Genomic DNA, 16,092 nt, shown 5'->3' with positions numbered 1-16,092 from the left:
GTGTTGAAGCTACAACGGATTTCTAAAAGCAGGGTTCATGACTTCACGTAAAATACTCCTTTCTTCATAAAATCTTGCCTACTGGAACTCACACCAACTGGTAATACCCAAGTCTGCTACTGTGAAAACAAAGTTTGGAGTCTCGCTCATGAGATTACCAGTTTCAAAGATTCAGCTTGCGCTCCTACCTGCAAGTATCAGTTTATCAGTTAAAAACTACCATCAGCTGCATGCTGCTAGGGAACAATATGGGAAAACTGGTGGGGAAAAAAAATCCCTCGCTACTAGAAACATATTTGACATCACTGATGAAGGATTTATTCTCAAAAAGAAGAGAATGACTAAATAAATTCAAAGCCTTCAACAGACTTATCCTCAGAAATTAGTTTGTTCTTCCCTTAATAACAAGAACAAGACACTCTGTTGCAAGCCTGAAATAACTGAAGCTGCACTTTCATCTTCGCTCCTTTTTAAGACCTCCGTGAAAGCTACTAGACTGTTACTGGAAAAGTACAGCACCTCTTGTGAAAATATCAACCCAAAAAGACGCATCTCCTACTTCACCCTTGTGCTCTCTTAGGGAAATACTTCACTGCATTTGGCTACCTTTCAAATTCAAGGTCTGAAGGAAGAGCTCAACATTTTGACTCAAGACCTGGAAAAGTCCTGCAATACGCACATTCTTGTTTCTTGTCTTCCCATTCTCTCCAGCCTAGCAGTTATTTTCTAGGTTTTCCCAACTTGGTGTTATGTCTGGCAAGGCAAAAAACACATCCAGTGTGGAAGACATGAAACAGCAGTGCTAGCATGAATACAAGAGTAGGCATATTTAAAATGCCTTCTTTGTATCTGGGAGATGGGCTGCTTCAGTCCATCTTATTCACACAGCAGCACTGATGCCGTTTCCGGTGTAAGCCTTTCTTTCCATGGCCTCCTGGAAAAGCATGATACAGAGAAATGACCACTTTCCTTGCAAACTATTTACTTATAGCAACATATGATGATTTCTGAATGTTTTTTAAGAATCCTGCTTGCCCAGACTGTTCTGTAGATCCAGTGTAGCCTAGCAGACAGTTAGGGGATTGGCTATGATAAGAAAGTAGCAGGTAGCCCTGGGGGATGAAGTAAAAAGATAACTCACTGATAGCAGACTCAAAGCCCTCAATGGGCACTTAGGCAAACTAAGATAAGCTGAACTCAAACAAAAGGACACAGAGATACCATCTAGGGAGGATGATCTCCCTGATATAGGAAGAAGACGCCTGGACTTTACTTCACAGCGCATGCCCTGGAAAGAGCGGACACCGTGAAGAAGACCACGTACTTCTTCCCTTGACCACGGAAGACCCTCACCCTACTTCTACTACGCATGCTCAGACTATGTAAATGAGTTCTGAGAAATAATTATAATAATCACACCTATTCCCCGAACTAATTGTAATAACCCGACCTTTCCTAATGAATATGTATGTTTTGTTGTAATAAATATTTGGCTACTTGCCGAGACGGTGTGCAAGCTTTGTGGAGAAAATCTCCTTGCACCCCAGCCGGAATAAACATACCTGCTTTATAACTCTCTCCGAGTTGTAGAACGTTCCTGCGCGTCAAGCAGCAGACCTGAAGCTTGTAAAAGAAATCCCTTTCTTCAAAAGCTGGATTTCCCAGTAGACCTGTCATTCATCTCTGTATTCAGAATATGCAGAACACTGGATATTCAGCATGTCAGCGCTGTCACATCTGACATGTCTTTTATCCACTTCTGCCATAAAAATTTACTCCACAGCTTTTTTTAAAATCTTGTTGGTACCTCTCAGAAATGTAAGCAAAATGTTCACTGGAGCAGTACTGTCTTATTGAGTTCCCAGTCAGGCTAATATCAGTCCTGAGCAAAGTGGATTACCCCATTACTGAATTAGTGCTAGTATCCAACACCAATTTAAACACCACTGTTAAGTGTTTCCTTACTGACCATACTTAGAAAAATGCTTGATGTGCTTACCCCACTATTCTCACCTGTCTCTGAAAGTACCAAAAGGTTCAAATGTCAAATAAGTGTGTGCACGTATATAAATGTTTTCACAATAATACATAATTTATAAGAAAGTGTATTTGCAAAAATATTAAAGAAGATGTGAGCTGGAGCTTCAGAAGGAAGCAGATGAAAGCTGGAGGAAGAAGTTCTCCGAAATGCAGATGGAGAAGACAGAATGCTAAGGGGAGAAGGGAATGTCAGGGACTGAAACAATTCCCATAATTACAAAGAGTAAGTGTCTCATTATTGTCGTGTATGAAAACAAAAATTCTCCTCAGCATCATACAACCTGAATACACACCAATACAATTCAAAACTGAAGCGGTTGGTAATGACAGAGCAGGCAATGTAACAGTCATGCAGCTGACATGCTCTGCTCATTTAGAGGGACAAAAAGCACCTGAGTGCCACTGATGGCCCTAAACAATCTTGAAAGCTACTCTCAAACCTACCTATCAGGGGCATTTAAGCTTTACTTATGCCTCACTGACAGCATGTAATATCGATTCAAAATACACGAATGGCTAACTTGCCAAGTATCAGTTAGTCCCAGATCTGCTGCAGTCTGGAACGGGCAATGTCAGAGGGCCAACACAAGCTCTCCCATTTGCAGTGAGGGATCATATCCCTCCTCCAGCACCACAAGTGTCCGCTTCCTCATGTGCAAGCTCTGAAACCACTGCTTGCTCCTTGAGATGTGCATGACAACATAAGGTCATCTCACCCTGGTATCTGAACTTGGGATTGTCATGCTGGTTTATAGATAGGACGACAATCACAACAGGCAGGCTGCAGAGACTTGATGCAGTCAGAACCCCACCACCACCTTTGACTTCCCTCACTTTACTGGATTTAGAAACTTGCTCAAAAAACTGCATCCTGAATGAATCCCTGAATAGCTATTGTGCCGTGTAAAAAAACTGCAAGATAACCTGCAACCAAAACCAGTTTATCTGGACATAACTAGCAGAAGCAAGGTACACACAGTGCCACAGCTGTCTTACAAAAAAACCCCGCACTTCCATGTTGGGCTCCAGAAGGGATGAAGAAGTTCTTCCAAACCATATCACCAACCCATCCCTAAAATGTCTCTGGTAGGTAATTTGGGATATGCCCTCAGCCATTCTATCTTCAAATTTCTTAACTAAAGAGATCACTGTCACCGTGCAGAAGTCAATGCTGGCAGTGCTGATGATGACTGGCTGAACTAGCAATGGGTGCACCTTAGTTTCACTCTTTTCTGATGCTGCTAAATCCCTGACACCTAACTGTAGCCAAGCAGCAAAAGAGTATCAGAGCTCCAGATCAATAAGCATATAAAAACACTAGAGACAGTGTTAAGACAGTTATCATTCCTCTTCGCAACCACTGTTCCCCTGGCTTCTGAATCTCATCTTCCAGGTTATAAACTTTTTGAGGCAAATGGGTCTTCATCTGATTTACTACACTAATGACTACAGAAACTTGAGATGAATGAAGGTTGCTTAGTATCAGTGGCCTGGTACGTAGCAATTCATCTCAAGTTTCATTTCTCAAACACAACCTCTGTGATGTTGAATCAAACAAAACTCTCTGTGACTCAGTTTCCAATCCCTGGAACAGAAAAAACAGTACTTTTTTACTTCACAAAAAGACCTGTAGTACTCTGTAACACATCAATTACTGTAAGGCAGTCAGGCAACCACGCAAATAATTATTGAACAACAGACTCTTCCCTGAAAGAGAAAGCTCAGGTCAGTGTGGCAAGTGGCAGAGACTCCAATTACAGGAGAACTTTTCAAAGAGAACAGCTGTGTCTCTAAGTTAATACCTATTATCATTAAACAAGGCACAAATAACACTAACATGCAAAACTACAGGCAAGAAATTACTTAACCTTTATCCAGACTGTGGCTTCATTATAGCAACAGAATGAAGAAATCTAGATCTACATACAAGATGGCTAGCTCTGATTATCTCTACATTACTTTGGCAAAGGGTATGATGAACATATTCATGATATGTTTCTTACTGCTCTCACCTTAATAAATGGTTGTATCACAATTGCACCTAACTTGGATTTGTTAGAACAAGCTTCTTTACACTTACCAGGAACATGAATTTTGAAATAAGCAAGTAAATGTTTATTCTGGCTTTACGTATGATTGAATTTCTGGCATACGTTTTATTTTCAAAACCAATCTCACATTTTGCGTTTTTGAAGGCACTGTCGTCTAATAATTGGAACAGCATGTTGGGAAGCCAAATCTCTCTGACTTTGCAATGCTTTCACACATTAAGTGGTGGTGTGGCCTCTGTTACTCATACAGCAAGAGCACTTCAGTCTAAAACTAATCTCACTGAAAGCATTTCATACATAGAAGGCCATTTCTAAAATTGAGTAAGTGGGACAAAATGTGACTCTGAATTGCTTGGGATTTTTTTATATTTTTTGAACACCTAGAAACAATGTAGAGTTAAACCTCTTTAAGAAGACTACTTACACAGCTGCTGTAAATGCATCTAGTATTTAAGCTATATCACACAAGATCACTTTCTGGCTCTGCTTTCTTTACTGGAAATTATGTTCTTTGCTCCAGCTTCCCTGTGAAATTGCTGTATTTTTCCTCTCTATGTTGCTGCTGTTCTTCCTCTCTCAAGCACTGACAGAACCCATGGGGCCAGAGGTTACTAGTTCTTATCTTGCTTTGCTTATCTGTTGGGCACTCCAGTCCATCTCCTGGTTGTCCTTATTGCAGTTTTGCTTCCCACTCCACTGACAGGAAATCAAGGGAAGGCATCGTATGCACAAATTGCAGCCTGACAGAAAATCAATTGACTCCCAAAGCAGCATCTTGGGATCCATCATAGGGCAGAGATTATCCAGAATGTCAGTGATAGTACAATCAAATGTTTTGTGTCCAAGGTGACTATTATTCCCCTAACTGGAAGATGGAGAATTGAAGTTTTGCAGTCTCTATTATAAAAATTAATCTCTTTTCCAACTTTCCCAAAGGTTAAGTTGGGATTGCATGAATCTCCCACGTCTGTTGACATACATGTTTCAGATCTCTGCAGTTCTCCTTTGTCCTGTCTGCAGTACGCCTAATATGCTCCTCCTGCAATCCCTTCAACAGTTGACCCTGCCAAGTACCATAACTCTAGCTTACTCCTGCCTTCTCAGCTCCTTCTCATACATAAGAAATGCCATCAGGTACAGTTTCAATGCCTGTGAACTTCTGTAGTGACCTATTCAGTTTAAACCAAAATTATTTTGAGACCCACCAGATACCCTCTGTTCCCACTGCTTTAAGGTCACATGCAAAATTCTGGAATTTGTTTGGTTTCTGTCCAGAAACCAGCACTTTGAATGCCCTGTGTTATTCAGCACTGCCTGATGACTCTGTTTCTAGGTGCTGCTTTTTTCCTAACAAATCACATGTTCTTCCTTACAGTGCAATCCTTTATATTGACCACTGCCAATATGTTTTCTGTAAGACATGTTGATTAATAAAAGGAAGGGACTTTATGCTTGTAAAAACAAACTATGTCTTTAATTCATGCAGATGTTGCAACTGAGATTATAACTTAAACCTTGGGCATACAAACTGCTTTCCTGGTACCTCCTTCAATGTAAGTTGCTCCCACAAAGATTCATGCAGGTTGCTACAAGCACTCCTTCATTACCCCAGCTAAGGATCTGGCAAGAAAATAGAGGCTGCGTTGTACCAAGTGCTGCACATTATTAGATTAAAAGTGGTTTTGTCCTAACAGTTCATTTGAATACACAGAGCAATACAAAGAAAGAAATGTTATTATCCCCATTTTACAGACAGTAGACTGAGGCACGGTCATAATAAGCAATTTGTCCAAAATTATGCAGGAAATCTGTCCTGGAACAGGGAACTGAACTCACAGATTTTTATTTCATTCTTTTTAACTACAAAGCTAAGAGGAAACAGGAGCGCTATTAAAACTGCTGGTTTTGAAACACCCATACCTAGGTCTGACAGACATTGTATTTCCAGTTATTGTCCTACTCAGTTCCTAAAAGAACAACTCCAATTACATAAAATGTTTTCTGTTTCTGAGGCATATAAGTGGATGCCCTGCATTCTTTCCTCGGGTCTAGAGACCTCCACTGTGCACCACAAGCTGCTCCCTTCCCCACCTACCAAGCATCTCTGAATGTTTCCAACAGTACTGAATTCTTACATCAGAGTTTTGTGTATCCGCTCTATGGCATCCTCCAGCTCTTCCTTCTGGTCTGGCACAAAGCGGTACTCCGAGACGTAACCTGTAGTGTGCTTATAGGGGTCATAGTCCCCCAGCTCAGCTAGAGGACACAAGAAGAAAAGGAAGGTCACCTATTTTCAACACGTTAACCAAAAAATATGTTACAAAATCCACTTATTGGTGCCAAACCACCTTTTTCCAACTGTCAATTTACCACACAGTCAGTTAAAAAACCCAAAGACGGTACAGAACTGTTCATATTAGCCCACATAAAACCAAGAAAGAAATGTCTTCAGTCATTTTAAAAGAGAAATGGAAGGTTCAAAGAGCTAGAAGTTTTGACAAGAAATCTACCACTTCTACAGGACTAGGTATAATTTGGTCCAAGTCACCAAAGTTGAAATTTGATGACATATATTATTTGGCAGCATATGTAGAAAAAGTGTAGAAGAAAAGTCTATTTTTTGGAATATCTATGCCCTCATGATAAGCTGCAATTTTACCAACAGAACTGATCCATACTCTTGCTGGGACTCCTAACATAAATGCCAGTGTGGGAATATGAATGGAGACAAATATCCTGAGACACCTAGAGGTATGCTCTTCTAAGGCTAAACAACATTTCTTGTGAGGAAACACAAGACTTCATTTTTCAATAAAATATCAATGTATTTCCTGAACACTAAATTCACTTTCAAAATAAAAAACTTTTTTAAAAGAATTTTCTTGAAGAAAAGAACGAGGTGAATAGCTGATATAATTTTCTTTGAAACAACCCTGAATTCGCATACATTAGTCATACCAGTTTATATGTTGCAATGCAATTATAAAATAAATGTGGACCTTGGTCAGAACTTGCTTCTACTGATCTTAACTATAATTGCATCTATCTGAGAAACTTTGAAATACTAACTTTCACAATTTTTTAACAACTCTGAGTACAACCTACTTAGACTGAGCTTCTCTGAGAAAAGTTTCATGGAAGGTTTCTATCCAATGTCCATGTCCTAGGTTTGGCTGGATAGGGTTAATGTTCATAAGAAGCTGGGAGGGGGCACAGCCAGGACAGCTGACTGAACCAACCATGGGGATATTGGACACCATATGACACATCATGCTCAGTACCTAACAGGGAGCTGGTCAGGGGGAGGAGGGATTGCAGCTCAGGAATGGACTGAGCATCGGGTTCCGGGTGGTGAGTAACTGCATTGTGCATCACTCGCTTTATATATTCTTTTATTAGTATTATTGTTATTATTATTTTGTCTCTCCCTGTGTTGTTCTATTAAACTGTCGTATCTCAACCCACAAGGTTTTACATTTTTCTTCTGATTCTCCTCCCCACCCCATCAGGGGAGAGGAGTGAACATGCAGCTGCGTGGTGCTTTGCTGGCAGCTGGGCTCAAACCACAACAGCCCATTAAGCCAAAAACATAGCCAAAAGGAGGCTTCAAGAGCTAAGAAGACTCATCTAATAACTCATGTTTCTTTCCAGAATTTAATTATGTTTCTAGAACAAGATGGCCATCTGCTCAGTAGAGATGTTGAGAAGTTTGGCTAGAAAACCTCCATAAAAATGACATAATTTTTGCCCATAGCAGGAATAGGAACAGGAATAACTACAACAGCAAGAACTCCAGCATTCCCAATAGGAAGACTGGTGTATTCTGCAAACTGTGCCATGGGTACTGATTTCTCCACCATCACCACTATAACAGTCTGCAGTCTTTCACCACAAAAGGAGGAAAATGATTCATGTGCTAAGGACAGGATCTGCCCAGAGACCAAAGAAGACACCCAGGCACAACCTGAATGGTGAAAGCAGGGCCCATGGCTGGAGCAGGACATGCATAGAGGACTCTGGGAGAACACATTGCCCTGTCTCCTCCTCTGGATCTCAGCAGCTGTTAGCTCCATGGGGAAAGACACCACTGATATCATTACAGGAGCAGAGCTCCTCAGCCATTACAGAATTCCCACACACAGTTTGGAAAAGAAAAAAGCAGTCTGGCATATGAACCTAAGAAGGGCTGTTTATCTCAGTGCTGATGCTGTGGGTTCATATTTTCAGTATCTGACACAGACATTTCTCAGGTATCTTTATATACTTTGAACAACTGCAGGCCCCAAATAAAAGGACAAAGCTTTTTACAGAGTAAATGGGAATGTATGCTTGCTGGTGCGAGGACAAACTTTAACCCACTGTATGCAACCTTTGCCATGCTTTAAACCTCCTCTCTCATGTGAGTTTCCTCATTGTTTTCCAATAGAATATCAGAGATTAGAATCACAGGAACAGGATTTTATACCAAAACAACAGCTCCCCATACTCTAACCAACTTACAAAATGACTAAAGGACAAGAATTTATTCTTTTTACTCATTTCTCATAACACAGTTAAGCTGTTACCATCATTACATATTTTCCTGCTTCATACTTGCAGTATTTCTTCAGGGAAGGCACGTATGCCAGCGAAGTGAATTGTGCATTGCAAACAGTTTTTCAGAGTATGACATGTCACATTTCTTAGATGGCAAAATGAAGTTAATAGTTGTACAAAGATAGAAACTGCCTGACATTTCAGCTTTTCAGAAACACATATAACACACCATGAAATTCTGTATAAGCCCCACTAATTTCATACACAAGTTATTTTGCCTTGCTATTCTAAAATGAAAATGAAAGGAGGACTGTTTTTTATGTTGTATTAAGTGTTGTTGAGTCACAGTCAGAACACAAATAATACAAATAATCTTTGCTTAATACGTATCACTCATGAGAAATCTAAATTTAACATAGAACAAATTACAGATACAGGTCCCAGCATGGCTCATCACTGATTTCTGGTTGCCAGTTGTGTTTGAATACCGAGCTTGGGCTGTAATGTGAAGGATTAACTAACTGGTAGACAGACAGCTCCTTTCTAATTGATTGCTAGTTCTACCAAATATGCAGGATATAACACCCACTTCTGAAAAGTTAACTACTGATGGGTGAATGCAGATAAATGACAAGACAGAACTTGAACACTTCAGGTCAAAACACATCCTCCATTCAAGCATAGGTGCATTCATATTGACATAATGTTATTTGATATTATTCATATTTAGTATTTGTTATTTAGTATTATTCATGTTGACATAATGTTACTTGAGACTGTTGGCTGGAGGCTGCCAACAGCCCATCATAGCCCATGTAAACCTTCTGATGAGGGTTTTGTCATACTCTATATGCAATGCAGAGTAAGTCATAAAGTCCTAAGTACACAATAAGATGTTCCTCAGCAAGGCAAAGTGTTGGGCAGAGTCTTCAGACTGACTTTTCAGTTTCTTCTTTACATAAACTTCTATATTATCTGTTCAGAATAGTAATCTGTTTACAGTTCTTTAGCTGAAATCAGTCATATTAGTTTTGTTCTGTTTTGAAAGGAATGCATAAAGCGTTAGTGAAGTCTTCACCACTTAAAATTAATCGTAATGCAGGATTAAAAGAAATAAGTTCTGAGTTGGCCAGAAAAACTTACACTGAATTATATATGCTCCCAGCTGTGCTGCAGTGTTGACTGAACAAGGCAATCGGCCCTGTAAAACATCTTGCTTGACCTGCAGAAAAAACTGATACCTAAAACACAGAAAGAAAACAAAGTTACTGTTTCAGTATTGAGTCTGATGCACCAAGTAATGTTTCATCACATTGCAGTTTACTGAAGACATGCCATGTACCATAACTATGTGACAGTCAAAAACTATATTCCTCTCTGAATGACTTTTTACCTCTGACCTTGAAGTAACAACTAAGATTAATCTAGTGGAAGAACTTCCAGGGGGGAGCACTCTGTAGTTTTCCCGTCTGCTTATACTGTACAGACACAATTCATTTTCCGCCTAAAAATGTGATTTATCTCTTTTGAATTTCATAGAGCATTCAGGGAATGGGGAAAAGGGCTGGAAATCAGAAAAACTGAACAAGAAACCTATCAAAGGGCCAAAGTTTAACCTGATCAGTAGATCAATAAAAAGGAGAACTGGGTATTGGATACATCTTTATTCAAAGGTCCCTCTCCACATACAGAGTACCAACTCTAAAGCACCAAGCAGATTTGATGAAGTCCATACCCCATGAAAAAGATGGATAGGCATACCATCAGCAGCTAAGTGTATCTGTCATGGCATAGGGTATTCTCCTTGGAGACAGCAGGGGTAAAAATGTCATTTTCAAAGTCACAACCTACTTCTACACTTGACGAAGCATGTACTGAGACCACTTACAGTGAAACAATATGCACAAAACAGATGGAAAAGACAAGAAAACAAGCCATCATATGAAGGATCTGCTTGGTTTTGCAACTCCCCATACTCATTTATAGGAAAGCTTTTGAATGCTGTTTGGATTTGGTCTGGTTTTATTACAAGAGATTTATGCAGTGTTTCACATCATCCCAAACTAATTTCTTGCACCAAGATGCTACAAAGGTAACAATACTAAGAAGGTAACCTGTTAAAGAAAAAAATCGTCATTGATACAAGTATATAGCTTTTTCACTACCTACTAATTCAACTTTATCTACACAGAGCCATTCAGCTACGCCTCAGATGATTTATTCTGTTAGTATAAGTTACTCATGAAAGCACCTTGGAATGATCTGTAAGTTCAAAGTGCATCTACAGTTTGCAAACTGCAGGTTACATGATAGCTGATTCGCAAATCATTTAAGATTCAATCAAATTTACTAGACTTTATCAGCTCACATAAGCCTCTGAATAAGGATACCAGTGTCTTTCTGGTTAATGACCCCCCAGAACTTGTGCTGTGACAGATACTATAGCAGGAATGTCCATCCTTAGAAGAATGGCTAATATTCTCCACCTTAAAGGACCAGGGTACTGCGTAAGAAATTTCTGGGAACGTCATTATGCAACACAAAGCACATATACTCACTCTTTCTTCACTCTAACAATACCTCAGTATGGCTTCTAGCTTATGCTTGCCAATCCTATCCAGACAAATCTCAAATCTCTGTATGAATTATGATAATGACAAAGGTGATTTTACATCTACTGTGGAGTACACAGCATCTCCTTTTTAACATGAAATGCATTTCTGATATGCATCCATCTTTCTGTTAGGACTTCTCCATCTCTACAATGCAGAGCTTCATAAAAATGTCTTTTCCATGTAGCAGGTATTTCTGCATTCCCAGTGTAGTCTCAAAATAAAGCAGGATAGGAAACTGCAAAAAACCCCACCTCCGTGCAAAAGACAGTCAGAGGCAACTATTAAGTGCTTAAGTGACTCCTATAAAGCGAACAATCTCAGTTCCCACAGAAGCCACTAAGCTCCTCACAAAACCAGGCCTTTAGTCCAAACTTGTAGCTAAAGCACTCTTGTGTGCTGTCAAGTATGTCATGCATATATAATAGCGCCTAAGCGCTGCTTTGCTCTAGCAAACACATCCAGCAAATGTTAATATGAATCACTGCAGAGTTAGCTTTTGCCTACAAGCCAGATAGATTTTGCTGTGAAGCAATTACAAAATTGATAGGTTTTCATTATTTGCAAACAGTAATCATGTAACATCACAGATAATCAACACCTAGTAACAACAGAGCTCTCATATCCACTAAAATGACAAACACATGCTCCAAACACACACATCGGTTAGCACAAAACACTTAACACACCATTGGCATTACACACTTAGGCAGAAAATTATTATTATAAAGAAAAATACGGCCTTTAATCCCTCCTAAGCAGAAGGAGGTTTTATTACTATTATATTTCTTTCTGAAAAGGTATACCTTCTTTTCAAGATTTAAGAGCCTACAGGAATAAACTTTCAGAAACGCTGAGTACATTTGACTACTCAATGTGTTCTGTTAGCGTATCGCTTCCTTATGCTCTCCCTCGGTACCATCTAAGGTGCAAATTCTGTGTGAGCTTACTAAAATGCTTCTCAACTAGACTGACACACCTAATCAGTAGTGCAAATCACTGACTGACCTTACCACAAGGCAAAGAGAAACAGTTTTTGAAAATTTAGCCCTGGCATTTCCCAGACAGAAATCCACCCTGCCTCCCAAGCATCAATCGCAACATGTTCAGTGGTCAAAGCTCCCTTCCCAGGGCCATCTGTCTTCCGCTGTGAGCAGGGTTCAAAGTGCTTCTGGAAAAGTACAGGAAAACTGCAAACTTTCATGGTACAGGGGCATCACATTATGGCCAGTTTACGCTTTTTTACCTGCAGAGTCACAGTGCTTATTATTATTACCAGATCAGTCGCAATCTTGTTATTTTGGAGACTTCCATTCCTGCTGTGCCAGTGTGGAAACAAAAAAATTCTCTCACTCTGCTACAAGAAAAATATTCTGCCTGCACTGCAACAAACTGCCATCTTTGATTAAGGAAAATTTAAACCCCTGCATTCATTCTACTGAATTCTCATATGTCATATTCCTAGGACATCAAAAGAAATAGTTTGGCATTTATTAATGCAAGCCAGCACACCAATTTTGTCTGCCTACCTATCAAAATTCTCAAATTTCCTTTTGAACCTAAAACTAATTGTCTGAGCAAACAGAAAACCTTGTCTGTGAGAGCTCAGACAAGTATATGTGTGTATGTGTCTGCGTTCACGCGTATGCATGTGTCAGTGTGTGCATCCTCGTATCTTGTAGAGGTCAAGCTTTGTTAAAAGAATCAAATGCATGCAACTCTCCAATTTCCTTTGCATATTTTTAGGAACACTGAAAGGAATCCTCTTGAAAAACAGTTCTGGAATTTAAGCTACAGCCAATAAAGAAGAAAATCCCTGTATTTATATTTGACATCCAAAGAAACTCTAAACTTGATTATAGCACAATATAAATGCAGACAATGTATTCCTCAGAAGAAAATAATCACAAATGCACACCAAGTCCTTTTGGTTTCTGATGCATCAGAGAGCACCTTTTCATCTTGGGCTTCCAAATAGCTGTCCGTACCAACCACTGTTAGGCTAGTCACAATTCTCTTCCTACACATACATGCTCAAGCAAAAATGTTCACATGTTCAAGAAAACAAACAAACAAACAAAAAACCCCAACCAACAACCTAGCCACACCACAACAATATGCACCTAGCCGGAATAGATTAGTACCCTGAAATCAACAGACTACACTCTTACTGAATACTGTACCTTGTTATTTCTTCTTTAAGTTTACACGGATCCTCTGCATAGAACTTAATGCCAAAATACAGAGTGTATGGTGGTCCAGCTGAAGGAAAAAAAATATTTGGTGCAAAAGTTAGTTGTTATGAACTGTTAATTGTTATGAATTTTTACTAGTTGACTACAAATCAGCTACTAAAAAGCCTACCTTAATATTTTACTAAACTTGAAAATTTCAGAAAAAAATCTTATATCCACATAGCAAATCCGTACATCTATACTCATTACTCATGAAGAAAAAAGAAAGAAAAGTATTTTTATTATTATTTTTCTAGTCTTGTGTTTATTTATTTACAGCTTGTCTATCTACTTGGAGGTTTTGCTTATTTTGAAGATTTAACTTTAGATTTCACTGCTAACTTACTATTTCTCCAAGATTTTTTTTTTACTGCTTGATTTTTACCTTTAGATACTTCTTCCACTGAAACTTCTTGAAAAATGCAATTGTGCCTGAAACAGGATTCCTTGTCATAACTAATAATACTGAATGCTAATCCCTTCCATACTTTCAAACATATTATGGAGCAACTTTAACTATGTGCCACTTTAATTAAGAAATATTTGGAAAAGCTTTTCCAATTCACCTTTTAAAAATGTTATTCTCCTGAAAGATTCAGTTAACTCATTAGCAAAACTTACAGCTACTTTTATTCCATGCATGCTTCACTTCTACATCTTTTTATAGGTCTCCAAATTCTTAAGTAAAATAATCCTATCGTGTTCTTTAATTATAATAAAAATAACAAATCTTGCATCTGTGATATCTGAAGAATGATAGTAACAGCAGACACTATTATCAGTAAGAGGCACTACTTTTACCTTCAGAAACAAAAAGCAATCTAACTTGGTTATGGTACAGTACAGTATGACAGAGATATCACAGCTACTATAAAATCAATTATAGATGTTAAGTACAGCACCATTTATTATTCTAAAATAAAATTTAAGCACAGTTAAGCACACTCTGGACAATAATCACACAAATTATTGGGAAATGATGGTATCTTCAATCTATGTGTGAAATTTTGATAGTTAGGAACTGCAGTAATAAACTTGTTCAAGAACTATCAATCTGTTGTGACTATAATATAAATGTTCTGCAGGCTGTTTATACAGAACATTGCCTCTGTTACTTTATCTTCAGATACATTAAGTTCAAATTAAATACATACTGTTTATCAATTCTTTATGTTCAGCAAGCGTCTTTGCAGGATCCAGCCAATACTGTGAGACAGATAATTATGGAAATTAGTCAACATAGAAAATTAATACATAACAACTGCAATTCTATATTTATTCATATATTGATATTTATTACCAGAGTGACGCACTTCAGTCTGCTAATGACAAACTTGTGCCAGCTTCCAATCAGAGAAACACTGTCTGTAGTCTAGCACTGCATATCTTCTCTTGGGATAGGGGGCTTCCTAAAAGGAAATCTGTTTGGTAAGAGCCACCACATCTCAGGCTCGTCACAAGCTGTCTCTACACAAGTATCACACTAGGTACCCATTGATGTCTTTCTGATCTGCTATAGCTAGTGTATAGATGTGCAACCGTGCTATTTTCTTCCTGGAAGATTAACCTAAGTAGGGTAACTCTAAATAATAGCAACAACAAAGCATGTAAGACAGGACCTACAAGGAAAGAATGAAGGGACTTCACTTGTTTTCTGGAAAACAAAAGACTGTACAGGGGAATAGGCATAACAGCACTCTTCCAACAGCTGAGAAGTTGCTGTAAGAACATAGTGATCCATGTTCCTTCATATCCACCAAGTATGAAGAAAATGGTTTGACTAGAAGCAAAGAAAACTTCATTTCCATTTCAGAAACAGTTTCTAATTGCAAGGGGAGAGGATGACTGGAAATTGACATCAAGGAGGGCAGGGCACAGACTCTTCCACTGGATGGTTTTCAGGAATAGTTGGACAAATGTGTCAAGAGATGATCAAGGTACGCTTAGTACACCACAGAGGAATGAGCATGGGTTCCCATACCATATGATCAGCAGATAACCTGCAGTACAATTTCTCACTGGTTATTCTGCCTCGTCTTTATCAAACTTCTAATAAAGGTTATCCTGGTGCTACCGCTGACCACAGACCAGCTGTGTACTTTCCTCATTATGGGTACACAGGTCACCAGCATCCTGCACTTGTAATCCTTCCAGCTACTTATTTCTTCCTTAGATTGACATTTCTATGATTCAGTTTTGGAAGAAAGCGTAGAGGTAGCTGCCAAGACTGATCTTGTCTTCCTTTTCTTCAGTCCTCTTCCCTCATACCCAAACTTTTTGGACCAGTTGAGATTGGCACCCCTTCTTAAAATACTGGAAACAAAAAGGCTGCAGAACACAGCTGCTAGGAAGAGCAAATGAAGGCAGATTGAATCTACTCCTTTAGAACCCATACCTTTTTTAACTGAGGAACTACATAGACCAATGAACAATTAAACTCCTTATTTGCAACCCTGAACTAACCCTGTAGAGAATGAGTAAAAAATTATCAAAAAATCTCCCCCTTCTATCCAAAGACCTTCTCTGGACTAAAAAATTTCACTATGGAGGAGTAGCATAAAGAAGGGAGGGAAAAACACTACAAGACATTTGAGTAGAAAATCTCAAGCAACTGATTTC

The 16,092-nt window shown here is 38.9% G+C and overlaps 1 protein-coding gene across 3 annotated transcripts in view; it reads right to left on the bottom strand.

Annotated features, from left to right (window-relative positions):
• Window positions 1-16,092, bottom strand: part of EPB41L4A (erythrocyte membrane protein band 4.1 like 4A) — a 137,830-nt gene that overhangs the window by 58,890 nt on the left and 62,848 nt on the right. For all 3 annotated transcript variants that reach the window (XM_074812668.1, XM_074812670.1, XM_074812669.1), the window contains exons 3-6: window positions 14,628-14,679; window positions 13,423-13,501; window positions 9,771-9,868; window positions 6,227-6,347 (exon numbers count right to left, since the gene is read on the bottom strand). In XM_074812668.1, the coding sequence (XP_074668769.1) occupies window positions 6,227-6,347; window positions 9,771-9,868; window positions 13,423-13,501; window positions 14,628-14,679 (350 nt within the window). The remainder of the gene's footprint in view (window positions 1-6,226; window positions 6,348-9,770; window positions 9,869-13,422; window positions 13,502-14,627; window positions 14,680-16,092) is intronic.

The sequence above is a fragment of the Strix aluco genome, chromosome Z (genome assembly GCF_031877795.1).
Source record: "Strix aluco isolate bStrAlu1 chromosome Z, bStrAlu1.hap1, whole genome shotgun sequence".
NCBI lineage: Eukaryota > Metazoa > Chordata > Aves > Strigiformes > Strigidae > Strix > Strix aluco.
Note: the sequence above shows the minus strand (reverse complement) of the source record. Positions and strands in the feature narration are given on the sequence as shown.